The 27367-nt window shown below is 44.8% G+C and overlaps 1 protein-coding gene across 1 annotated transcript in view; it reads right to left on the bottom strand.

Annotated features, from left to right (window-relative positions):
- LOC144508005 (tomoregulin-1-like) overlaps window positions 1-27367 on the bottom strand; it is a 267687-nt gene that overhangs the window by 136490 nt on the left and 103830 nt on the right. The window contains exon 2 of the mRNA XM_078235707.1: window positions 13704-13813. Within this exon, the coding sequence (XP_078091833.1) occupies window positions 13704-13813 (110 nt within the window). The remainder of the gene's footprint in view (window positions 1-13703; window positions 13814-27367) is intronic.

The raw sequence follows: 27367 nt of genomic DNA, 5'->3' as shown, positions 1-27367 counted from the left end.
AGTCAACATGGTTTTACTAAAGCGAAACCGTTTCTAACATTTTTTGAAGCTGTAACAATTATGCTCGATAAACAGGAACCAGTAGATGTAGTTTTCTTGGATTTCCAAAGGCATTTGATAAGGTGCCGCACAAAAGGTTAATATATAAAATTGCAGGTAATATATTAGCATGGATAGACGACTGGTTTACAGACAGGAAACAAAGAGTAGGTATAAACAGGGAATTTTCAAGCTGGCAGGCTATGACAAGTGGAGTGCTGAAAAGAAGCTATTTGCATTCTGTTTTAATGGTCTAGACAAAGAGACAGAGAGTAATTAATCTAAGTTTGCTGATGATAAATGTTAAGTGGAAATGTAAGTTGTAAAGAAGACACAAAATGGTTCAAAAGAGATAGAGGCAGGTTAAGTGAGTGGGCAACAAGGTGGCAGATGGAATATAAGATCATAAGAAATGGGAACTGGAGTAGGCCTTTCGAACCCTCGAACCTGCTCCACCATTTAATAGGATCATGGCTGATCTGACGACATTCCTCACATCCACTTTCCTGCCCTTTCCCTATAACCCTTGATTCCCTTACTGATCAAAAATCTATCTATCTCAGCCTTAAATATACACAAGGACTCTGGCCCCACAACTCTCTGTGGCAAGGTGTTCCAAAGACTCGCAAACCTCTGAGAGATGAAATTCCTCCTCACCTCAGTCTTAAATTGGTGCCCCTTTATTTTGAGACCACGTCCTCTGGTCCTAGACTATCCCATGAGGGAAAATATTGGCCACGATTCTCCCATCGCGCCCGCCACTTTTCTGGCGTCTGCGGCCTTGAACGGGGATTTGTGCATGCACCGGGAACGCATGCACATCTCCCAGAGCTGGTGAACAGTGACCGGCCAGACACACTGGAAACCGGCAGGAAGGCAGGTAAGTAATTTAAATCTTTTTAAAATCTATTTTAAATATGTAGATTTGTTAATTATCTTCAGACTAGTTCCCCACGTTCGGGAAGCTAGCGGGAGACCCCGCCGGAATGAAGGGGGGGCAATCTGAGCCCCCCATGGGGTCGGGCAGTGGGGAGATGGTGCCCCCTGGGCATGGGCACCCTGGCAGTGCCAGCCTGTACCCCCTGGCACTGCCCAAGGGGCAAAGTGCCCATGCTTGGGGCACCTGGGCACTGCCCATTGGGCATTAGGCAGTGCCAAGAGGGGGGGGCCTATTGTGGGCAGGGCCTAGGTGCGATTGGTGAGAGTGGGGGGTCCCACTGAACTCTGCATTGGGATCGGTCTGGGATGGAGGGAGGGCAGCGATTGGGGCAGACTGGGAGAAGCGGTCTGCCAGGGGGGTTGCCTCCAGGGGGGGTCTGACCCCGGGGGGGGGGGGGGGGGGGGGGGGTCTGCTGCGAGTGAGGGGGGTGGGGGGGGGATCGCCACTGCTGGAGGTAGGGCCTGGGCATCAGTGCACTCCGGGACAGGGGGGGTGTCAGGACTGGCCCGGGAAATGTTGTGGGGGCCGCAATCGGGTCATGGGGGTGGGCTGGACGGGCAGCACTGTGGGAGTCCCGGGCTGGCCAGCGATGAGCCGGCCAGCAAACGTGAGTTTGACTGTTTGGGGCCACTGCGCATGCGCAGAGCTCCAGAACTGTCAAACTCTGGCGCGAATAGACCCCGCCTCCCTGGGTTTTTAATGAGATTCACGACTGGGACCTCTTCAGTGCACAGAGTGCGGAGATTCAGGTGAGAAGCTGAACTGTCAGAACTGTTGCAATCTAGAAAGTTTTCCCGCCAATTCAGCACTTTTGGGATAATCGCCCCCGTTCTTTCAGCATTCACCCTGTCAAGCCCCTAAAGAATCCTATATGTTTTGATGAGATCACTTCTCATTCTTCTAAATTCCAATGAGTAGTCACAAACTATTTAACCCTTTCCTCATAAGACAATCTCTCCAGACCAGGGATCATTCTCGTGAACCTTTTTTGAACTGCCCCCAGTGAAATAATATCTTTCCTTAAATAAGGGGACCAAAACTGCTCACAATACTCCAGATGTGGTCTCTCCAGTACCTTGTATGGGTGCAACACGATTTCCCTACTCTTATACTCCGACTTTCTTGAAATAAGGACCAACATTCCATTAGCTTCCTGATTACATGCACCCCTGTGTGCTAGCTTTCTGAGTTTCCGTGCACAAGTACCCCCCAAGTCCCTCTGTGCTGCAGCTTCCTGCAGTATTTTTTTCCATTTAAATAATACTGTTCTTTTGTTCTCCCTTCCAAAAGGGTGGGGAAGTGTTAGGTTATTTACTTTGATAGAATAGAAAAGCAGAATCATTTTTTAATGATTCCTGATTTTTAAATAAAACTGGTAAACGTTGATGTTCAGAGAGACTTGGATGAACTCATTCAAGGAACACAGGTACAGCAAGCAGCTGGGAAGGTCAATGGTACTCTGATTGATGACACTTTATATCGTAAGAGTGTGCAGATAAGATCAGTAACCATCTTTGCAATCAGCTAGCAGCTAACGGCGGTATGCCTTTATACGGCCCGAAAATAGTTGTTAAGGGTCGATGATCAGTCAATAATGTGAAATGATGAGCATATAAATAATGATGAAACCTTTGTACGCCAAAAAATAGTCAATGCTTCTTTTTCTAGTTGAGCATTATTAGATTCAGCATTCGTCAGAGTACACGAAGCAAAAGCTATTGGTCTTTCTTTACCCAAAGGCATAATAATATGTGAAACCTTTATTGTGTTGATAAGTTTTACAAGCTTCAACAAAAACATTGCCAATCTGTTATAGTTTTCGCAATCATTTTCTGAAATGTACATTTGCAATGAATAAAATATTTCCACATAATTATATTGACTTTTTATACATCGCAAGACTCGGTGATTTTCACAATAACTTCGTTGCAGTGTTAATGTAAGCCTATTTGTGACTAATAAACAAACTTTAACTTTAACTTTTAACAAACTTGTTTAATTACCCGCCTCCAAAATGTCAATATAAACAAAGGAGCCTGGAGGTGAAATGCTTGAAAAATATTGTGCAAACTGTGTCTTAAAGGGGGTAGAAGCAGCATGAGCACAGCTCTCCAGTTAATGCAACAACAATCATGACCATTGGGTTGCAGAATACACCCTTCTGCACTATGCACATGATAAACAGTCACTATTTTCATAAAATCATAGAATCATACAGTGCAGAAGAGGCCCTTCAGCCCATCGAATCCACACTGACACATTAGAAACACCCAAACTCCCACCTAGTCCCATCTGCCAGCACTTGGCCCATAGCCAATGCTATGATGTGCCAAGTGCTCATCCGGATACTTTTTAAAGGACGCGAGGCAACCTGCCTCTACCACCCTCCCAGGCAGCACATTCCAGACCGTCACCACACTCTGTGTAAAAAGGTTTTTCCTCACATCCCCCCTAAGCCTCCTGCCCGTCACTTTCAACCTATAAGCCCTCGTGACTGACCCTTCAAATAAGCGGAACAGCTGCTCCTTATCCTCTCTGTCCAGGTCTCTCGTAATTTTGTATACCTTGATCAGGTCGCCCTTTAGTCTTCTCTGCTACAACAAAAACAACCCAAGCCTACAAAATCTCTATTCGTAACTTAAATGTTCCATCCCAGGCAGCATCCCAGTGAATCTCCTCTGCATCCCCTCTAGTGCGATCACACCCTTCCGATAATGTGGCGACTAGAAGTGCACACAGTACTCTAGCTATGGCCTCACCAAAGTTCTATACAACTCCAACATGTCTTCCCTGCTTTTGTAATCTATGCCTCGATTGATAAGTGCAAGTGTCCCATATGCTTTTTACACCACCCTACTAACATGCCCTTCCGCTTTCAGAGATTTGTGGACAAACAGGCTAAGATCACTTTATTCCACAGAACTTCCTAACATCCTACCATTCATTAAATACTTTCTTGTCAAATTACTCCTTCCAAAGTGTATCACCTCACACTTGTCAGGGTTAAATTCCATCTGCCACTTTTCTGCCCATTTGACCATCCCATCTATATCTTCTTGTAGCTCAAGACACTCCGCCTCACTGTTAACCACCTGGCCAATCTTTATGTCATCCACAAACTTACTCATCCTACCCCCCACATAGTCATCTATGTTGTTTATATAAATGATGAATAATAGGGGACCCAGCACAGATCCCTGTGGTACGCCACTGTACACTGGCTTCCAGTCACTAAAGCAGCCTGCTGTCATGACCCTCAGTCTCCTACAACTGAGCCAATTTTAAATCCACTTTATCAAATTACCCTGTATCGAATATGAATTTACCTTCTTTGCAAGTCTCCCATGTTGGACCTTATCAAAGGCTTTGCTGTAATCCATATAAGCTAAATCAACTGCACTACCCTCATCTATACACCTGATCACCTCCTCAAAAAATTCAATCAAATTTGTTAGACATGACTCCCTCTGACGAAACCATGCTGACTGTTCCTGATCAAGCTTTGCCTCTCCAAATGGAGATAGATGCACTCCTTCAGAAGTTTCTCTCATAGTTTCCCTATCACTGACGTGAGGCTCACTGGTCTGTAATTACCTGGTTTATCTCTACAACCCTTCTTAAATAGCGGAACTACATTAGCTGCTCTCCAGTTGTCTGGCACCTCCCCCGTGGCTAGAGAAGAATTGAAAATTTGGGTCAGAGCCTCTGCAATCTGCTCCCTTGCCTCCCACAGCAGCCTAGGGCACAATAATCTGGACCTGGATATTTATCCACTTTTAAGGCTGCCAACAGCTCCAATACCTTGTCCTTCCCTTTTTCAATCTACTCAAGAACCTCACAGTCTCTCTCCCTGAATTCTATACCATCGTCCTCACCTTCTTGGGTGAAGATGGATGTGAAGTATCCATTCAACACTTTCCTGCTACTTGTTTTAACACATCAGCTATTGACAACAGCCAATTCATTTTCTTTAATATTTCTTCTCTAAATATTTATATCTAATAATAGAAGTCACAGTAATACAGTGTGTAAGAGCACCATGGTCTCACCATGATGTCAGCCAGTCAAGGCATATAGGTTTAATTTTACATTCCACTGAACCCTCCTTAGGCCTGAGATTCCATAAAGACAGAGTCCCTCTCTGTTATGAAATTGGCAGTGGAGGCCCAAAGCTGGAGGTCCCATTCCCGAGCACAGCACCTACCATTTTCAAGAAGTTGGAGGGGATTAGTGGGGCAGGTTCCGAGTTGCACATCTGTGGTTCAAAGAGGCAGCAATACCTGTTAAAGTAAAGCTGCTCAGGCTGATCTTATTTTGGCTGCTGGGATGTCCAAAACATGACCTGTGCACTTTAGATTTGGTAAAAGAAGCTCTAAAGCTGCCAGAATTTTTAGCAGAGTTGGGGTGTCTTTGGCAGAGGTTGGGTGCTGTTTGGCAGAGGTCAAAGTAGACATGAATTGGATAAAAAGTGCATGAACCCGTTGGAACTTTCAAGCTCAAGAGAACTTTCAAGACAGCTGTCAAAAGGAGTCATCAAAAAAAAGGTGTTCAAAAGAACTAGTTGTCAAAGCATTTCAAACTGCCTGCAGTGTTTTAAAAATGAAGTGCTTGCTATTTCACTCTGTTGACTTAAGCCTGAGAGTTGTCATTGCAAGATAAGTGCTGCATGATTAATTTCACAACCTTTTATTATCACAGTGGGACGTTTGTCATTTCAGTGTGATTGACAGCTCCAAGTGCTTATGGGTGGGACTCATGAATTCCAATGCTTATTTTTATATTTGATTTGATTTATTATTGTCACATGCATTAGTATACGGTGAAAAGTATTGTTATCTGCCTACTGTACAAGCTACAGATGCAAGTACTCTGGCCGAGTAATTCCGAGCTCCTTGCCTGCACTGAGTGAATTTCTGTCTGGGTGCCTTTTCAATATGGCGCCGGGACCTTCGACCCCATAAGGTGATGTCAGGGTGAGCGACTTCCTGCCTGCCCCACCACAGGAATTGCCAAGTTCCTTGCAAATGCAGAATTAATGAACTGATCAGCAGGAGATCACGCATGTTCAACTGTCCCGCTACTCAGCAGGAATCATGCCAAATTCACCTCATACCACAGTACTTTGTCTCCAGAAGAAACAATTCCTCCCACTGTCAACCATTCATTCAGGACAAGCAGCTTCCTCTGGTTCCTTTATTGCAGGAGATGCTCAGGAAGGATCAACTCGAGAGCAACTTGAAGGAAGAAAATAATATACTCTGAATAGAGAATGCATAATCTAAAACAAAAGGTGCACCCTATGAGACCTCTTCCTGCTAATAAAATGCCATCGCATTGTGACAATCACATAATGCCATCGCATTGTGACAATCACATAATAATTATATCCTGAATCCTATACAGAATAGCGCTTCATTGCGCAAACTAAAACTGCGCTTTCAACTTTTGGGATAAAGGTTGCATCAGGTTGGGTGTCACTCAGTTAGATAGGAATAAAACAGCGCTCAATGGTGTAAAGTTGCTCTCGAGGCTTCACCAATTCATGCATGCACATGTCGAAAATCACCAGCCACTCCACAGGAGAATCTGCTGGCTTTTGACATTTACAGTGTTGATTGTCTTTATTATAGCCAGAGTTAACAGGCTAGAAAAAATGGAGACTGTCGAAGGGAGCATGCAGGAGAGGATGGGGCATGAGTTGCAAGTTGGGAGAGTGCAGCGTGAGCTGGGTATACCTAATAACACACAAAATATTCTCTTAAACATGACACCTGTCTACTGCCTTACAAGTTATTTCAATCTTCATACTTGGAAGCATCATAGTGCGTCTGATCAATGACAAACATTTGAGATCAGCTGAAAACTACCCCACAGTTGTGAGATCAAGACATCCCTTTGAATTGTTCCATTTGATTATTTACGGAGTAATTAATCAGTCTCATGAAATATCAATCAAATGGATGTAGCTGTGTATTACTTTTCCTTGATATTTAATTAACACAAAATAGACTTTGACACTTTTGACAGTTATTGCACATCTACTTATTAACTGTCTTTTAGCAACTGACTATGTAATCATTGAATTATATAATGGTTACAGCATGGAAGGAGGACATTCATCTCCTTGTGTCCATACGGATTCTCTGTAAGAGCAACTTATCAAGACCCACTATCCAGCCTTTTCTTTGCAGCCTTGCAAATATTTTGGCCTCGGATAATCACCCAATTCTCTGTCGAATGCCTCAGTTGAATCTGCCTCAGTGCACTCTTGTATAATAAAGGGTTAAATCTAATCAGAGCATACTGAGCATGTGCAAAAGAAGCAATGTCAAAGTGAGCATGTAAATAAATGCTTTTTGAACAAAGACCACTGCCTCCATCTCTTCTTGAATAAGAAGCTAATGAATCCCGACAAAAACTCACAATAACAGATGCAGCGATTACCCCGCAGCGGAATGGTAGAAAATAGTTGGAAAAGTGTCAAGAGAAGCCCAGCAACAGTGCAGCTCAGCAGGTGAAGGACTTTGAGTCCAAACCAGCAGCCACAGCAGAGACAACTGAATAATGATGGCAGTCCAGCAACTGATAAGACAGACAGCGCAAGAAAAGACAACCTTAGATTTGAACAATGTCTACTACTTTGACCCGACCAGAATCTTTTCAAGATGATGAAAGTCCCAGACAAGCTAAACAATGAAAAAATTGGGGAAAATGTTTTGCCCAATACTGCAACCTCTAAGGCCTCTCAACTAAAGAGAACAAAAATCAAATTAGCACTTTGTTGCATCTTGGGGAGGTGATGGCCAAGTGGTATTATCGCTAGACTATTAATGCAGAAACTCAGCTAATGTTTTGGGGACCCGGGTTCAATTTAAGCAAAGTTTACAACTGGCCAAACAGCCGAAGAGTGGAGGCAGAATAAGCCTTTTCTTTGAGATGCAAAGGAAATTTCCAAAGAACAGCCCGATGAATTTGTGGGTTGTCAAACATTTTCCAATGTTCTCTCGGTGGCAGGAAGAAGGTCCACAGGCAGGAAAAATGCCCACCCGGATTGCAAGACAGATGGTGGAATTTGAATTCAATAAAAAAAAATCTGGAATTAAGAATCTAATGAAGATCATGAAACCACTGTCGATTGTCAGAAAAACACATCTGGTTCACTAATGTCCTTTAGGGAAGGAAATCTGCCATCCTTACCTGGTCTGGTCTATATGTGACTCCAGAGCCACAGCAACGTGGTTGACTTTCAACTGCCCTCCAAGGGCAACTAGGGATGGGCAATAAATGCTGGCCAGCCAGTGATGCCCATGTCCCATGAATAAAAAAAGCATTGTTGGAAGAATAGCCAATGGCGTGTTCGCTAGGCAGGGGTGAATGATGAGACAGCCTCCTGCAAAGATGTCATCAGAGCCTTTGTGAAAATATGGTTTTTGAAAGGGTGAAATTTAACTGGTGCAGTCAAAAACAGGGTGAAAGGATTGACTCACTGATCAATGAATTGGACCACCTAGTCACAAATTGAGACAACTTGATCAGAGATCGAATAGCGGTTGGCGTTTCAGATGAGAATCTCCCTGACTCTTTACAATCTCAGGATGATTTTAATTTAAGCAAAGCTGTACAACTGGCCAAACAGTCCAAACAGCCCGATGAATTTGTGGGCTGTCAAACATTTTTCAATATTTTCTCGGTGGCAGGAGGAAGGTCCGCAGGCAGGAAAAATGCCCCACCCGGATTGCATACTGCTTTGGATGAGGCCAGTTAGGCCATTTGAAAGTGGCCTGTCATTCAAGGAAATCTGTGTTTACAAGACAGAAGGAGAACCCTGTTAAAAGAACTTCTATTCATGAAATTACAGACCTTGGCAACTCCCTGGGAAAATCAAGTAAAATTAAAACCAATTTTGGAGTGTTGACACTGAGGTAATGGGCACCTGACTGAATTCAAACTAGACACAGGAGCAGGTGTCTCAGTGTTAACTGACAGAGTTTCATAGCTGAATAAAGTGACACCACAATTGTCCTCTATTCCATTCTGAGGGCCAAGTTAAATGTTCAAGGTTAGCCAGAGACAGCATGAAAATGAAAAGATAGAGCAATCCCTTTAACATTATACATCATCAAGAATCAAGCATATTCTGTTGAGCAGAAAAGCCCGCATTGCTCTAAATGGCGGTGAGGTCACAAGAAATGAATTTAGGAGAGAATTTTCCGCACTCTTTCCAGGTTTGGGTATGCTGAAGACCATGTATCACACTACACCCAAAGCAGACGCAAAGCTCTGCCCTGCCCTTTGTCTATTCACGCAAAGGAAGATCCCACACTCTCTTCTGAAAGGATCAGGAGTGAGATTGAGGTGATGCTGCAACAGGAGTCATTTTCCCCCACCACTAAAGCAACTAGGTATTTGGTATCAGTCCCTGAGCCTAATGCCTCCATCTGTATCTGTGCTGTTCCACCACATTTCAACAAGGCAATTGAAAGAGAAATACATCCAATGGCATCAGTGGATGAGAATTTGGCCAAAGCACATCTTCATCAAACCTGACACCAACAGTGGACTTTGGCAGCTTCCATTGGATCAAGAGTCAAAATTCTTAATTACTTTAATTGCACCTTTCAGATGATACTGTCTCAATAATCTGCCATTCAGCATTACAACAGCGCCTGAAATGCTCCAAAGGGAAATGTCCAATAAACGGTAAGGCATTGATAACATTATCTGCCACATGGATGACATCTTGATCGATGGATCACTGGAGCGGGAACATGACAAACTGGTCAGGGAAGTCTGACTCACACTGCAAGAGGCTAGCTTGATGTTCAATGACAAATGGGAGTTTTCTCGGCCCAAGATAAAAGTTCCTCGGGCACATTATTTGAGCAATTGGCATTACTGCGATCACTCAAAAAATGAAGGCTCAGCAAGGGAATTTCTGCCACCTCGATATGTAACAGAGCTCCAAAGGTTTATGGGCATGTCCAACCAACTAGACAAATTCCTGCCTCACTTAGTTCAGATAAATTAATCCCCCAGGCCTCTTTTATGACCGGACCAAGTGTGGTGCTGGATTGAGCAGCAGCAGTGGTTATTTGAACAAATCAAAATGATGCTAACATTCTCAGAGGTCCTAGGCCACTCTGACCCTGAACTTACCATGATTATGGCAGCCAGTGCATCTGAAATGGGACTGGGGGCAGTGCTCTTTCTTTTCCAAAACGATGGTGAAAAGAGACCCATTTACTATGCATTCAGGTCATTAACTGACACTGAACAGCTCTATGCTGTTAACGAAAAGGAAGTCTTTGCAGTGACGTGAGCATGCAAAACATTCTCTGTTTACATACTAACGTTTATTTATTGGTGTCACAAGTAGGCTTACATTAACACTGCAATGAAGTCATTCTGAAAATCCCCAGGTTGCCACACTCCGGCGCCTGTTCGGGTACACTAAGGGAGAATTTAGTATGGCCAATGGACTTAACCAGCACGTCTTTTGGACTGTGAGAGGAAACCGGAGCACCCGGAGGAAACCCACGCAGACACGGGGGAGAGCATGCAGACTCCGCACAGACAGTGACCCAAGCTGGGAATTGAACATGGGTCCTTGGCATTGTATGGAGGCAGCAGTGCTAACCACCGTGCCACCATATCTTAAATTTCGTAAAGCCAAAACACAAGATGAAGAATGCATCCGGATTCGCACATACTGCCTGGATGGATGACCACAGAACACCTCAAGCATCCCCATCCTGACACCATGGGGCGAATTTTACCTACCCGTCTGCCTCGGGCATCAGAGCGGGCAAGGAGCAGACCATGGAAAGATCCGTTGACCTCGGACTTGATGTTCCGGGTTTCGGGGCGAATGCAGCCAGAAAATCCCGCCCCATATTTCAAACAACAACACCACTTCAGCAGTTTCGATGACCTCCTGGTGCATAACACAAGAGTGATGATATCATGTGCTCTCTAACTGAATGTCCTCCAGAAGATCCACCAGGGATATGTTGGCATAAGCAAATGTCGAACCAGGGCACAGCCATCAGTATGGTGGCCAGGGATTTCACACTCAATTGAACAGATGGTCTCTGTGTCACCTGTGCCACCCAGAGGGAGAAAGAACCTCTTGTCCTCCTTCCCATCAAGGCCATGGAACATGGATTTGTTTGACTATAAAGAGAAAATCTTTCTTATAGTGGTCAACTGTATTATTCCTTCTGCAGAAAGATACAGACGCTACATGGCCTTATCTCTGAAGTCACGATTACCTCTTTAAAAAACTGTTATCTATACCTTGAATAGGGACATAATCATCCCCGTCATCTCTGTCATTAGCCAATGAGTGCTTTCATCCTTTATAAATTCATGGATTTGTCAATGCCACAAGCTCCCCAAAATGTCCCCAGGCTTTTGGAAAAACTAAGTGATGAGAATGCCAAGACTTCTTGAAGAAGATTGATAACTTTGAGATCACTCTGCTTAGCTATCATTCAGCACCATTACATACTGGGCTTCGCCTGTGTGAACGCCTGGTGGGCTGCAGGCTTAAAGCTCAACTTCCCTTTCTGCCCCACACCCTGTCAAAGGGGAAGATCAGGATCGAGCGAGGAAGAAAGGAGAAGCCTATCGAATGAGGCAGGCTCGTATATTCAGCCAGTATCATTGAGCGCAAGACCATCTGATTCTGGGAGGAAGAGAGAAGATATGGATCAAAGACCAGAACTGAGTGGGTGCAGTAATTGAAAAACTATTTAACTGAGATGGTATATGGTAAGGACACAGCCGGACATCATTCAACTGAACAAATCTGACAATTTCGGCAGACAGAAAACCATCAAAAGAAATGACAGAGCTCCCTGAACCAAAAAAGAGTGTCACTCCTACTACATTACAATGAAGGAAACTGGAACCTGAATTCTTCGAATGGTTGGGTCTTGTTTCCTCCCATTCAAACAGTCATTATAGAACACATTCCCTCTGACTGCCTCACTCCAATGAGCGTTGATTGCCTACAGGAAGAACTCCAAGGAATTACTGTCTCAGACAGCTGCCGGCCAATCTGTTTGGTCAAAAACTCTCCACTTCCTGCAGCAACCGTGTTGCGATGGACAGAAATTCAAGAAGACATTGGGGACTAAGTCCAGGAACCGGAGGTTCAGGTGAATTCAAGGGCTCCCACGGCAGGGAGGGTTGGAAAGCCTGGTCGGGTGCAGGTGATCAGGATGTGGAGGGAGGTCCGGAGGCCAGTGGACCTCAGGGAGGTCAAAAAGGGGCTTCTGATGGATGTGCCCCATCACCCGCCCCCTTCTTGCCCGAGCTTGTAACTCAGCTGTATTTCAGGCATCCCCTCGAGGTTCAATCTTCCCTAAAAATCAAGGCTGGATGGGAACCGGCCCTTAAGTGGCCATCAACTGGGGCAAGGGTGGGCTTCCCATCCAAGGCCTTGCCCGCCCCAGCATAAAATTGCTGTGTGGTCGGGACAGGTGGTAACCCAGATGGAACACGGTCCCTTCAATTTCATGTTTTCCCCTCACCCAAAAACCTGCTGGTGGCAGGGGAGGGGGGGGAGGGGGTGTAAAATTCAGACCCAGAAGTGACAACCTTCTTGAACTGACAGCCTTCTTGAACTGACATCAGCAGAGCAGGATTCCCAGGTACCCCCAGAAAGAGCTCTGCATTCCTGGAGACTGGTGAAACTATCCCTGTAAGAGAGGAGACTTTGGGGGGAGATGTGTATAAAATAGTATAGAGATAAAGATTTGGGGGCAATGATGTAGAGTAAATGGTTAACTCTGATAAAAGCATACTGAGCATCTGCAAAAGAAGCTATATCACAGTGATGTCACTCACTGAGAGAGGATATGTGAGCAGTATGTCGGAGGGCAGCTCTGACCATGTTGGTCTTATTTGTTTCTGTTTCTATGTTATTTAATTTTTGTTCTATATCTCTGTGTTATTTGGAAATAGCATGTAAATAGGTGTTTTGGAACAAAGACCATTGCTTGCAGAGAGATCGCTTCTAGAATAAAATCTAAAGAATCCTAAGACAAACGCATGATGACAGAACTCTGTCAGTGCATTCCACATCCTGACTGCTCGCTGTGCCAAAAGGTTTTTCCCTCATGTCACCGTCACTTCTATTCTAATCATTGGTGTCCTCTCGTTCTTAGCCCTTCCAACAATGGGAACAGTTTCTCCCAACCTATTCTGTCCAGAAGTGGTCTGAGATGAGGAGAAATCTCTTATTCAAGAAGGTTGTGAATTTTTGGGAGAGCAGTGGGAGCTCAGTCATTGAGCACGTTCAAGGCTGAGACTGACAGATTTAGGCAATTAAGGGATCGGGAACTGACCAGGAAAAGGTGCTGAAGTCAAAGGTCAGACAAAGGGAAGGATTTTCCGGCCACACTCGCTCCAAGGCCGGAAATTCCCGCCCGAGGTCAACAGATCATTGAGTGGTCCACCCCCGCCCGCTACGATTCCTGTGGTGCGCGGGACGGGACAATTCTGTCCATAATCTTATTGGATTGTGGAGCAGAGCTGAGAGGCCGTGCTTCTTACGCTCTTACAATTTTAGCAAGTTAAAATTTGCCGCAACGCATAGATTTTAATCAATTGTTCTAACTATTTTTAATGAATTATAATGCCTAACAGAAACCTATACAATTAATAAAGCAATTCTTCATTGCTGATAGAAGGTGAAAGGTGGCAGAGATGTACTTACATGAAACTGGCACGAGCATGTCAAATCATCCCCAATTTCCTTACACACGCCACCATATTTACACGTAGTTTCATCACACATCTTGAAATCATTTTCCCGTTCATTAAATTCTGCAAAACAAAAATATTTAAACAGATTTCAGAAAATAATAAAAAGATGCTGAATTTCATTCTAAAATGTAAAAGTATCCATTTATTAATTCATATTGCATTGCAGGTAAAAGACAGCTGATCAAAGATAAATGCATGCCTTTGTAATAACAAGTGCTGATTTCAATAAGCATTCTACAAGGACTTACCGTGGACTTAATACGTCAAATATGTTCTATTAAATGTAGTGATGCATCAAAGTTTAGTTGTCCTTAGGTACAGAGGGATCTGGGTGTCCAGGTCCATGATTCACAAAAGGTTAGTATGCAGGTCCAGCAAGTGATTAGGAAGGCAAAAGGAATGTTGGTGTTTATCGCAAAGGGAATGGAATATAAAAGTAAGGATGTTTTGCTAGTTTATACAGGATAATTGTTAAGACCACATCCGGAGTACTGTCTATAGTTTTGGTCTCCTTATTAAAGAAAGGATATAAATGCATTAGAAGCAATTCAGAGAAGGTTCACTCAACTGATATCTTGGATGGGGGGGATTATGTTGTGAGGAAAGTTTGGAGAGTTTGGCCTATATCCAGTGGAGTTTAGAAAATTGAGAAGTGATCTTATTGAAACATGTAAGATCCTGAGGCAACTTCTTGACAGGGTGGTGTGAAGTGATATTTCCCCTTGTGAGGGAGTCTAGAACTGGGGAATACAGTTTAAAAATAAGGGATCTCCTATTTAAAACAGAGATGTGGAGAAGTGTGAGTCATGGGTCATTGGAACTCTCTTCCCCAAAAAGTGTTGGAGGCAGGGTCATTGAATCTTTTTAAGGCAGAGGTAGACAGATTCTTGACTAACAAGGCAGTCAAAGGTTATGGGAGTAGGTGGGAATGTGGAGTTGAGGCCACATTCAGATCAGTTGTGATCTTATCAAATGGCAGGGTAGGTTCGAACGGCCAAATGGCCTCCTCCTGCTATGAATTCGTACCTTTGCGTGCTAGAGTTAACATTTCTGGGAATTAACTTGAACATACTGAATTAAAATTTTACACTAAAATAAAAACTGAAAGTGATGAAACTTCACTACAGACCGGTCTGCATATGAAGAGAGATAAGCCAAATTAATGTTACAAGCTGAACTCTTCATTCATGACATTAATAACTTATTTCCAGGAACATAGGAACATAACAGGAGTAGACCATTTAACCCCTCAAAGTTATTGCACAATTCTGTAAGATCCTGAATGCTCTACGGCCTAAGACCTGCTTTTTTCCCATATTCCTTAATACCTTTGGTGAACAAAAATCTATTGATCTTATTTTTTAAATTAACAGCCTAACAACCAGAACCAGGTCAACATCAGCTGGGGCCACAGCAGCAACTTTCGTATGTCTTGCAGTCTACCTCCAATGGAAACAGTCATCTTGAACCAGATATTACATAAATAGAAAACTGAACCATTTCTATATTGATTTTCAAAGTTGTCAGATCACTGTCCAATATATTAAAGTTGGATAGGCAAAATTTACTTTAATATATTGAATTGAAACTTGAAACGACCTTCAGATGTTTTCACGAAATATACATCCTTTAAACAGGTGGCATGGTGGTTAGCACTGCTGCCTCACAGCTTCAGGGACCTGGGTTCGATTCCAGGGTCACTGTCTGGGTGGAGTTTGTAATTCACCCAGTGTCTGTGCGGGTTTCCTCCGGGTGCTCCGGTTTTCTCCCACGTTCAAAAGATGTGCGGATTAGGTGGATTGGCCGCTAAATTGCCCCTTAGTGTCCCGGAATGCGTGGGTTAGAGGGATTAGCGAGGTAAATATGTGGGGTGATGGGGATACGGCCTGGGTGGGATTGTTGTTGGTGCAAACCTGATGGGCCGAAAGGCCTCCTTCTGCACTGTAGGGTTTCTATGCTTTCTATGTTAAACATCATTTAGAAGCTTTGTTTTCTTCCTTCAAGTTTGATATGCCCGGTGTCCAATTTTAAGATGAATGGATTGAAAATCATTGGCAGTGCACTACTAATTTCTTCAGACAGTTGGCACTTGAGGTTCCCCAGGAGAAGTTTGATTTTATAAAATCAGTTTTCACATCTATATATCTGGAATTACAAGTCTAATGAGGACCATGGACGGAATTTTCCCAAAAAATGGCATAGGCCAGAGTTCTCTAGCTGTTCACACGCTTCTGCCGCTGCCAGCGAGAATGGAGAATTTGGCACTCAGGCAAGTCTTCTGGAGGTGGCCTGGTGTGGCACAGTGGTTAGCACTGCTGCCTCACACCACCAGGGACCCCAGTTCGATTCCCAGCTTGGGTCACTGTCTGTGCGGAGTCTGCATGTTCTCCCCGTATCTGCGTGGGTTTCCTCCCACAGTCCGAAAGACCTGCTGGTTATGTGCATTGGCTATGCTAATTTCTCCCTCAGTGTACCCAAAAAGGTGCCAGAGTGTGGCGACTAGGGGATTTTCACAGTAACTTCATTTGCAGTGCTAATGTAAGCCTACTTGTGACACTAATAAAACTTAAAAAAAACCTCCATTCACTGCAGCGGGATTGGAGAATTCCCAGCTGCAAGCAAGGTCAGAAAATTCTAGCTGGAATTCTACTGCCTTGTCCACCATGGAATCGGAGCGGGCGAGGGGCGGACAACGGAAATGTCCGTTGACCTCGGGATGGAATTTCCGGTCTCGCTCGAGCGTGGCTGTAAAATCCCACCCATTGTGTCAGGTTCTGACTGAAAACCAGTATGTTCTCCGCAGTGAAACAGACTGGTTTTCCATCCAGGCCTTCCCACACTTTGCCATTTTAAAGCAGGGGCGACGTATTTTGTGCTGTCATTGTGAGGGGCAGGACCTAAAGATGCTGGCAAGCCTGCTCCATCGAGATAGGGCACCCAATCTCCTACCTTGCCAGTAGCATTGTCAAAACCTCTAATAAATTTGCCATTTCACTTGATAAAATCATGATGGCTAAGTGCCCTGTTACCACGGGGAGAATTTTCCAGCATTCATGCCAGTGGGATTTTCTGGTCCTGCTGCAGTGAACGGAGATTTGGCTGAGCGTCAAATTCTCCATCCTCGCTGGCAGCAGCAGCAGGGTGTGATCGGCCGGAACATTCCAGTCAACTTCTTCAGAAAATCCAGTGATTTTCCCAATCACTGATGTCAGGCCTGCCATTTCCTGTTTTCTCCCTTCCTCCTTTCTTAAACAGTAGTGTTACATTTGCTACCTTTCAATCTGCTGGGACAAATGTGCTGTTGTTGCTCTAATTTTCTGCTGACAGTTGCTATCATGTTTTAAAAATACAACAAACAACACTGACAGCATCTAAAAAGTACTTCCTCGGGTACTCTGCCAAGACTTTTACACAAGGGGTTGAACAAGACAACATTTTCCTATCCACTATGCATTTGACATCAGCAGTAATCTGCAGTGAATCTTACCGCTTGTTGGGGTAGAGGGGCTCACCTCATCACCTGGCGTAACATCAGTGGAAGAACCATGGAAACTCGGGAAAAATGGTTTCAATTATGTTTAATTACAGTGAAGAGGCAAGAAAATCCCCTTTAATTGGTGCAGTAGAGCAAAATGGGGTGCAATGTAAAAGTGGGGTTCAATCTAAACCTGCCTTCTTCCTACTCAATAGTTTAGGTTAAAATTCTACCTTTCAATTAGTGACATTATGAACAAGATTGAGGCAGGCCAAAAACCCAGAAACTAATCACGAAACACTCAAGTTAATCTTTTCACAAACCAATGCAACCAGATTGGAACATCCATAAGACTGCATCGTTCTGGCATTTTCAATGGATCCAGCCAGCCTCTCACCAAATTGACTTTCCAATACTAAATTTTTCTCTCTGCCTAGTAGGTGGCCAAGACGTGCCCACTCTGGTGTAGGTGCCCATCTAGTCTATGATAAATACCTGATCTCACCCTGATACAATAGCTTGGCATGCTGCTGGGTCATAAATTCCATAAGACCACAGTTACAGTAGAGGAATTGCAGCACCATTGTATCTAACATAATCCTGTTGGTCATACTTCAGTTTTACACCTTTGGTTGGGTAAATTTCTTCCAACAGTTTGCTTTCAATTTTGTATGAATAAAATAGCAACGAAACAAAACTGAAGAGATAGAAGGGTGGATTTGGTCAATTTTCAGCCAGTTGGTTGGTGGGACCATCATGCCAACCGCCTGTTTACACAAGCCAAAGGCCTGACCGATTGCAATGGTCAAACTTAATTGGCACCTCATCAGTGTGTTTCCGATGCCTTTACACAACCATGGGCATCCAGCTCAACTAATCCCAGCACAAACATAAATTATCTCCAAAGATTTGTGGGTTAGGTGGATTGGTCCTGGTAAATTGTGCCTTAGTGTAAGGGGGATTAGCAGGGAAAATACTTGGGGTTACGGGTATAGGACTTGGGCAGGATTGTTGTCAGTGCATGCCAAACGGGCTGAATGGCCTCTTTTTTGCACTGTTGGATTCTATGATTCTATAATTCTATCTCGTAAATCGAGGTGCCATTTCAGCCATTGTGACTGGTGCAGGAATTGTCCATGCCAAAGGTTCGAGGCGTTAAGTTTAGTCAACATCCTAATGGAGCAGGGGAGGATACATAGGCTTTTAGGCTTTGTATGCTTTATAATATTCAGAGACTCTGATTCCAACACCTTTTCAGGAAGAGAGTTCCAAAGGCTCACAACCCTCTAAGAGATACCGTTTTTCCTGATCTCTGTTTTAAATGGGTGACCCCTTATTTTTAAACAGTGGTTCCTAGTTCGAAGGGCCTTTGAAGGGCCATCAGGACTCGAAGTGTCAGCTCTTTTCTGTCCTTACAGCCTTCAGGAGAAGAGTGAACATGACACCACATAACCCTGCCGCAGCAACCTCTGCAAGACGTGCCAGATCATCGACACAGATGTCATCATCTCACGTGAGAACATCATCCACCAGATACATGGTACATACTCTTGCGACTCGGCCAATGTTGTCTACCTGATACACTGCAGGAAAGGATGTCCAGAGGCATGGTACATTGGGGAGACCATGCATACGCTATGACAACGGAAGAATGAACACCGCTCAACAATCACCAGGCAGGAGTGATCCCTTCCTGTCGGGGAACACTTCAGCAGTCAAGGGCATTCAGCCTCTGATCTTCGGGTAAGCATTTTCAAAGACGGCCTTCACAACACACAACGCAGAATCACTGAGCAGAAACTGATAGCCAAGTTCCGCACACATGAGGACGGCCTCAACCGGGATCTTGGGTTCATGTCACACTATCTGTAACCCCCACGACTTGCCTGGGCTTGCAAAATCTCACTAACTGTCCTGGCTGAAGACAATTCACACCTCTTTAACCTGTGCTTAACCCTCTCTCCACTCACATTGTCTGTACCTTTAAGACTTGATTACCTGTAAAGACTCGCATTTCAACCATTATCTTTTAAATTGAGTTTGTGTCTATATGTGCCCTGTTTGTGAACTGAACTCTTCACTCACCTGAAGAAGGAGCGACACTCCAAAAGCTTGAACTACCAAATAAGCCTGCTGGACTTTAACCTGGTGTTGTGAGACTTCTTACTGTGCCCACCCCAGTCCAACGCCGGCAACTCCACATCTTGGCTTACAGATGCTGCCAGACGTGCTGAGATTTTCCAGCATTTTCTCTTTTGGTCCCTAAATGAGTGTGCATTTCCTGCCGGCTATATTGAAGGCTCAGTGCTCGTTAGTGTGAGGAAAATTGGCATAGTGCCATTCAATTGCTGGACCATATAATCCTATGTTTTTAAACTTACAATCAGAGGGAAGGTGGAAATCTGCAACTGGAGCATTCAAACTGGAAGGACAAATTTGTTTGTGTTGGGCCTTTAGCTTAGTTGCAGAGCTTGCTCTCTCAAAATAAAATGCAATCCACAAAAATAACACCAGGATACTTTACTCAGTGGTGCTTCTTATTTTATTGTTCTTTTTCTTGTGTCGATCCTAACTGGTGAGCAAAGCTCAGGCCCTGAGCTCAGTTCTAATCCGGGTATAGCAGCTGTGCCCATCTCCACCACTGCCAAGTCTGTTTTTATATAATTGCACTTTGAAATGTGTAAAGAATTGAATCATTTAACAGTTACAGAAAATATATTCTTCAACAAAGATGAATACATGTATGAAAGATACAGAATGAGGCTCAAAATGCAAGTGTTCCTCGGCTGTGAATGATATGATGTCAAGTCAATAAGATGGAAGTGTTGGGTACTTTATCTAGTGAGGAAATCACCTGCTAGAAGCATTACCGAGTTGCAATCTAATTATCACTTAAGTTAAACAGCAATTTTTTTCAGAAATAAACTCTTCAACTTTCTCTCTTTTTCTGAAGTCCTGAATGCAGACTGAGATAGAACATAGAACATTACAGCACAGAACAGGCCCTTCGGCCCACGATGTTGTGCCGACCTTCATCTGAAACCAAGATCAAGCTATCCCACTCCCTACCATCCTGGTGTGCTCCATGTGCCTATCCAATAACCGCTTAAATGTTCCTAAAGTGTCTGACTCCACTATCACTGCAGGCAGTCCATTCCACACCCCAACCACTCTCTGCGTGAAGAACCTACCTCTGATATCCTTCCTATATCTCCCACCATGAACCCTATAGTTATGCCCCCTTGTAATAGCTCCATCCACCCGAGGAAATAGTCTTTGAACGTTCACTCGATCTATCCCCTTCATCATTTTATAAACCTCTATTAAGTCTCCCCTCAATCTCCTCCGCTCCAGAGAGAACAGCCCCAGCTCCCTCAACCTTTCCTCATAAGACCGACACTCCAAACCAGGCAGCATCCTGGTAAATCTCCTCTGCACTCTTTCCAGCGCTTCCACATCCTTCTTATAGTGAGGTGACCAGAACTGCACGCAATATTCCAAATGCGGTCTCACCAAGGTCCTGTACAGTTGCAGCATAACCCCACGGCTCTTAAACTCCAACCCCCTGTTAATAAAAGCTAACACACTATATGCCTTCTTCACAGCTCTATCCACTTGAGTGGCAACCTTTAGAGATCTGTGGATATGGACCCCAAGATCTCTCTGTTCCTGCACAGTCTTCAGAACCCTACCTTTGACCCTGTAATCCACATTTAAATTAGTCCTACCAAAATGATATGATGCTAAATTAGTCCTACCAAAATGATATGATGCTAAAAGCACTGGCAAACCCTCACTGCCCTCACCAAGTGTGGACTTTGCCAACGTGAGCCCAGATTAACCACAAAGAATATCACAGCAAAGTCCTCAAGCGGCATTTGCACTTAATTCCAGTCAGGGTCAGTGCATTGTGATTAGAAGTGGAAAGCCTGTCTGATCTCAACTTCCCAGTGCCTCCACCCAAGCTGTTTGTCACACCATCTGCTCCCCAGTTCAGGCAGGCTAATCTAACTTGGACCAGGTTCTGAATGTGGTCTTTTCCTCGGCCACTACATGGTGCAATTATTCAGTGTGTGTGAATAGAAGCTGTGGAAGAGCACACCAAAAATAATCAGCACCTTCTGGAGAAAGGGAAAAAGCAAAGAAACAATGGCCAGAAATAGGTGCTCTATTTTGATGAGAAGCTTGTAGAACCTCCAAGAGAACAAGTTATGTTTGGTAAAACAAAAGCAAGATACTGTAGATGCTGGAAATCCGAAATAAAAATAATGAAAATACAGCTTTGACTTGAACTGTTAACCTTGTTTCTTGGTCCAAAGAATACTTTTGCCCCCTTCTGACCTTTGAATTCCCTTGTGTTCTTGTAAAAAGCACAACTTCCGTTTACTACATAGAAACCAAAGGTCTAACCAGGGTCAAAGCTCCCTGAGCCAGGAGCTCCTACTACTAAGCCTCAGTTGAGACTTGGCATCTCAGTGCCAGCTTTTACTCCCCCATTGCCTTAGTACACCTGCTTCCTCAAGAGCACTGGGGAGTCCACACCAGTGGATTCAGACATGGGAAGGACTGCACCCTAAATGGTCATTAAAAACAAGAGTTCCTGGGTCTGCTCCCTTCTTACAGTGCTGACCAGAGCTCTGGATGGGAAGGGGATTAGAGAGCATAGATCAGGGAAAATGTCCAGACCTTTGGGTAGGGAGCTCTCCCAGGGGAAACGCAGGCACCAAAATGAGACTTGCAACCACTAGCCCAATGCAGAATCCCATTACAGCTACTGGAATTTCAAGTCCAAATTCACAATTTGTAATTTTTTTTATTTGTCCACTCATGGGATGTGGGCATTGCTGGCTAGGCCAGCATTTATTGCCCATTCCTAACTGCCCTTGTGAGGGTGGTGGTTAGCTGACTTCCTAAACTGCTGCAGACCATGTGGTGTAGGCACAGCCACAGTGCTGCTAGGAAGAGAGTTCCTGGATTTTAACCAGCGACACTGAAGGAACAGGATATAATTCCAAGTCAGGATGGTGTGTGGCCTGGAGAGGAACATAGAGGTGGCAGTATTCCTACGCATCTCCTGCTGCTATCCTTCCAGGTGGTAGAGATTGTGAGTTTGGAAGAATCTGTCGAAGGAGTCTTGGTGACTTGTTGTAATGCATTTTGTAGAACGTACACACTGCTGCCATAGTGTGTCGGTTGTGGAAAGAGTGAATGTTTAAAGTTTATTTATTAGTCACAAGTAGGCTTACATTCACACTGCAATGAAGTTGCTGTGAAAGTCCCCTAGACAACACACTCTGGAGCCTGTTCAGGTACACTGAAGGAGAATTTAGCATGGCTGATTCATCTAACCTACACACCTTTGGACTGTGGGAGGAAACCGGAGCACCCAAAGAAAACCCACGCAGACACAGGGCGAATGTGCAAACTCCACACAAACAGTGACCTAAGCTGGGAATCAAAGCCGGGTCCCTGGTGCTGTGAGGCAGCAGTGCTCACCTCTGTGCCACCGTAAGGAGACGAATGGAATGCCAATCAAATGGGCTGCTTTGTTCAGGATGGTGTTGAACGTCTTGATTTGTTGGAGCTGCATTCGTCCAGGAATGTGGGGAGTATTCCATCACACTCCTGACTTGTGCCTTGTGGATGGTGGACAAGCTTTGCAGAGTCAGGAGGTCAATTACTCTCTTCAATATGCTTCAGCTATACAGAGCATTGCTGAGACCACATCTGGAGTACTGTATACGACATTGGTCTCCTTATTTAATGAAGGATGTAAATGTGTTGGAAGCAGTTCGGAGAAGGTTTGCCAGACTAATACCTGGGATGTTGGGTCCGCTGTCACTCTGCCTGAGATCAGTGGAGGGGAAGGGGGGTCTGCTGCCTCTCTGCCTGAGATTGGTGGGGGGGAAGGAGGGGAGGGGCCCGTGATCGGTCTGGGTGGCAGGGGGGGTGGGGGATAAGGGGGTCAGTAATGTTGTGGGGGTGGGACAATGTCTGTGGGGCCAGGGGAGGCATTATCCGGCCCGGGAGCGAAGTGGCATTCCATTCATTTTTTTGTCTGTGCATGCGTAGTTGGAGGCTCTGATCGGAGCTGTAGAGTTTCGGGTGCGTTAAGCCCCGCCCACAGGCTTCTACTGCGCGATTCAGAATTGCTGATACTTTTGCAGGCAGAGTGCGTATGGGGGCGCCTCAGAACGGGTCTAAAAGTCGGATCTGAAACACTCCCAGTTTCAGGTTCGCCCAGCACTTAGAATCAAAATGTTAAAATAGAGCCCAGAGTCTCTGAATTTTATAAGGTAGAGATGGGTAAATTCTTGGTAAGCAAAGAGGTGATAGGCTATTGGGGGTAGGTGGAGTGCAGATTTGAGATTACTTTCAAATCAGCCATGATCTCAATTACATGGCGGCACAGGCTTGAGGAGCTGAATGGCCTACTCCTGCTCATTGTTCATATCTTCCCTCATGTTGATTCCCCCATCACCTTGGCAACTATACCCTTTAGGACTCCGCCAGCTTGATCAATAGTGGTGCCAGCAAGCTACTCTTGGTGATGGACATTGAAGTCCCCCACCCAGAGTGCATTCCATGCCACCTTTAGGTCTTCTTTCAATTGGTGTGCACCGTGGAAAAGTACTGAGTCATCAACTGAGGGGGATAGTTGGTGGTAATCATCAGGAATTGTTTCCTTGCCCGTGTTTGAGCTGATGCCATGAGACTTCTTAGGACAACACCCTCCCGACTGCATACCACTGTGCCTCCACCTCTAGTGGGCCTGTGCTGCTGGTGGGACAGGACATACCAACGGTTGGTGATGATAGAAAAATAGAATCATAGAAAAACTACAGCACAAAACAGGCCCTTCAGCCCCACAAGTTGTGCCGAACATATCCCTACCTTTTAGGCCTACCCATAACCCTCCATCCTATTAAGTCCCATGTACTCATCCAGGAGTCTGTTAAAAGACCCTATTGAGTTTGCCTCCACCATCACTGACGGCAGCCGATTCCACTCGCCCACCACCCTCTGTGTGAAAAACTTCCCCCTAACATTTCCCCAGTTGAACAGAGGGATCTGGGAATACAGGTACAGAATTCCCTAAAAGTGACGTCACAGGTGGATAGGGTCGTAAAGAGTGCCTTTGGTACATTGGCCTTTATAAATCGGAGTATCGAGTATAAAAGTTGGAGTGTTATGGTAAGGTTATATAAGGTATTGGTGAGGCCGAATTTGGAGTATTGTGTACAGTTTTGGTCACTTAGTTACAGGAAGGATGTAAATAAGATTGAAAGAGTGCAGAGAAGGTTCACAAGGATGTTGCCGGGACTTGAGAAGCTGAGTTACAGAGAGCGATTGAATAGGTTGGGACTTTATTCCCTGGAGCGTAGAAGATTGAGGGGAGATTTGATCGAGGTGTATAAGATTTTGATGGGTATAGATAGAGTGAATGCGAGCAGGCTTTTTCCGCTGAGGCTAGGGGAGAAAAAAACCAGAGGGCATGGGTTAAGGGTGAAAGGAGAAAAGTTTAAAGGGAATATTAGGGGGGGCTTCTTCACGCAGAGAGTGGTGGGAGTGTGGAATGAGCTGCCGGATAAAGTGGTAAATGCACTTTTAACATTTAAGAAAAACTTGGACGGGTTCATGGATGAGAGGGGTGTGGAGGGATATGGTCCAAGTGCAGGTCAGTGGGACTAGGCATAAAATGGTTTGGCACAGACAAGAAGGGCCAAAAGGCCTGTTTCTGAGCTGTAATTTTCTATGGTTCTATGGTTCTATGGTTCTATGTACCTACTCCCCAGCACCTTGAACCTGTGTCCTCTCGTAGCAGCCATTTCAGCCCTGGGAAAAAGCCTCTGAGAGTCCACCCGATCTATGCCTCTCAACATCTTATATACCCCCATTAGGTCTCCTCTCAAGCTACGTCTCTCCAAGGAGAAAAGACCGAGCTCCCTCAGCCGATCCTCATAAGGCATGCCACTCAATCCAGGCAACATCCTTGTAAATCTCCTCTGCACCCTTTCAATCTTTTCCACATCCTTCCTGTAATGAAGCGACCAGAACTGAGCACAGTACTCCAAGTGGGGTCTGACGAGGGTTTTATATAGCTGCATCATTATCCCCGGACTCCTTAACTCAATCCCTCGATTGATAAAGGCCAGCACACCATACGCCTTCTTAACCACCTCCTCTACCTGCGGGGCAGATTTTAGAGTCCTATGGACCCGGACCCCAAGGTCCTTCTGATCCTCTACAGTACTAAGAGTCTTTCCCTTTATATTGTACTCCTTCATCCCATTACACCTACCAAAATGGACCACGACGCATTTATCTGGGTTGAGGTCCATCTGCCACTTCTCCGCCCAGTCTTGCATCCTATCTATGTCACGCTGCAGCTTCTGACATCCCTCCAAACTATCCACAACACCACCAACCTTCGTGTTGTTGGCAAACTTACCAACCCATTCCTCCACTTCCTCATCCAGGTCATTTATGAAAATGACAAACAGCAAGGGTCCCAGAACAGATCCCTGGGGCACACCACTGGTGACCGACCTCCATTTAGAAAAAGACCCATCTATACCCACTTTGGGCAAGCCAGTTCTGGATCCACAGGGCAGCAGCCCCTTGGATCCCATGCCCGCTCACTTTTTCTTGAAGCCTTGCATGGGGGACCTTATCGAACGCCTTGCTAAAATCCATATAAACCACATCTACCGGTTTCCCTTCGTCAATGTGTTTAGTCACATTTTCAAAGAACTCCACCAGGCTCGTAAGGCACGATCTGCCTTTGACAAAGCCATGCTGAGTATTCTTGAGCATACTAACCTCTCTAAATGCTCATAAATTTTGTCCCTCAGGATCTTCTCCACCAGCTTACCAACCACTGAGGTTTGATGTTGTCTGGGATATTGTCTGTAAGATATGATTGTGTGAATATGACTATGTCAGGCTGTTTGTAGGAAGCTGTGGGAAGAATTTTGACACAGGCCCCCTGACATTAGTCAGGAGGACTTTGTAGGGTCAACAGGTCTGGGTTTATCGTTGCTGTTCCCGGTGCCTAGGTCAATGTCAGGTGGTCCATCTGGTTTTGCACCTTTTTGGACTTTATAGCAGATGGAAAATCTGAGTTGCTTGTTTTGATTTGATTTGATTTATTATTGTCACATGTATAGGGATACAGTGAAAGGTATTGTTTCTTGCGTACTATACAAACAAAACATATTGTTCATAGAGAAGGAAAGAAAAGGGCGCAGAATATAGTGTTACAGTCATAGCTAGGGTGTAGAGAAAGATCAACTTAATATAAGATAGATCCATTCAAAAGTCTGATGGCAGCAGGGAAGAAGCTCTTCTTGAGTCGGTTGGTACGAGACCTCAGACTTTTGTATCTTTTTGCTGACGGAAAAAGGTGGAAGAGAGAATGTTCGGGGTGCGTGGGGTCCTTGATTATGCTGGCTGCTTTGCTGAGGCAGCGGGAAGTGCAGACAGAGTCAATGGATGGGAAGCTGATTTGCATGATGGGCTGGGCTTCGTTCACAACCCTTTGTAGTTTCTTGTGGTCTTGGTCAGAACAGGAACCATACCAAGCTGTGGTACATCTGGAAAGGATATTTTCCATATTGCATCTGTAAAAGTTGGTGAGAATCGTACTGACATGCCAAATTTCCTGAGCCTCCTGAGAAAGTAGAGGTGTTGGTGGGTTTTCTTAACTATAGCATCGGTGTGGAGGGACCAGGTCAGGTTGTTGATTATCTGGACTCCTAGAAAAGGCATACGGGACACTTGCCTTTATTAATCAAGGCATAGATTACAAAAGCAGGGAAGTCATGTTGGAGTTGTACAGAACTTTGGTAAGGCCACAGCTAGAGTGCTGTGTGCAGTTCTGGTCGCCACATTATCGGAAGGATGTGATTGCACTGGAGGGGGTGCAGAGGAGATTCACCAGGATGCTGCCTGGGATGGAACATTTAAATTATGAAGAGAGGTTGCGTAGGCTTGGGTTGTTTTCATTGGAACAGAGAAGACTGAGAGCCAACCTGATCGAGTTGTACAAGATTATGAGAGACATCGGCAGAGTGGATAAAGATCAGCTGTTCCCCTTAGTTGAAGCGTCAGTCACGAGAGGACATAGGTTCAAGGTG

This window comes from Mustelus asterias, chromosome 2 (genome assembly GCF_964213995.1).
Source record: "Mustelus asterias chromosome 2, sMusAst1.hap1.1, whole genome shotgun sequence".
Lineage (NCBI taxonomy): Eukaryota > Metazoa > Chordata > Chondrichthyes > Carcharhiniformes > Triakidae > Mustelus > Mustelus asterias.
This window is presented reverse-complemented; position numbering and strand designations above follow the sequence as displayed.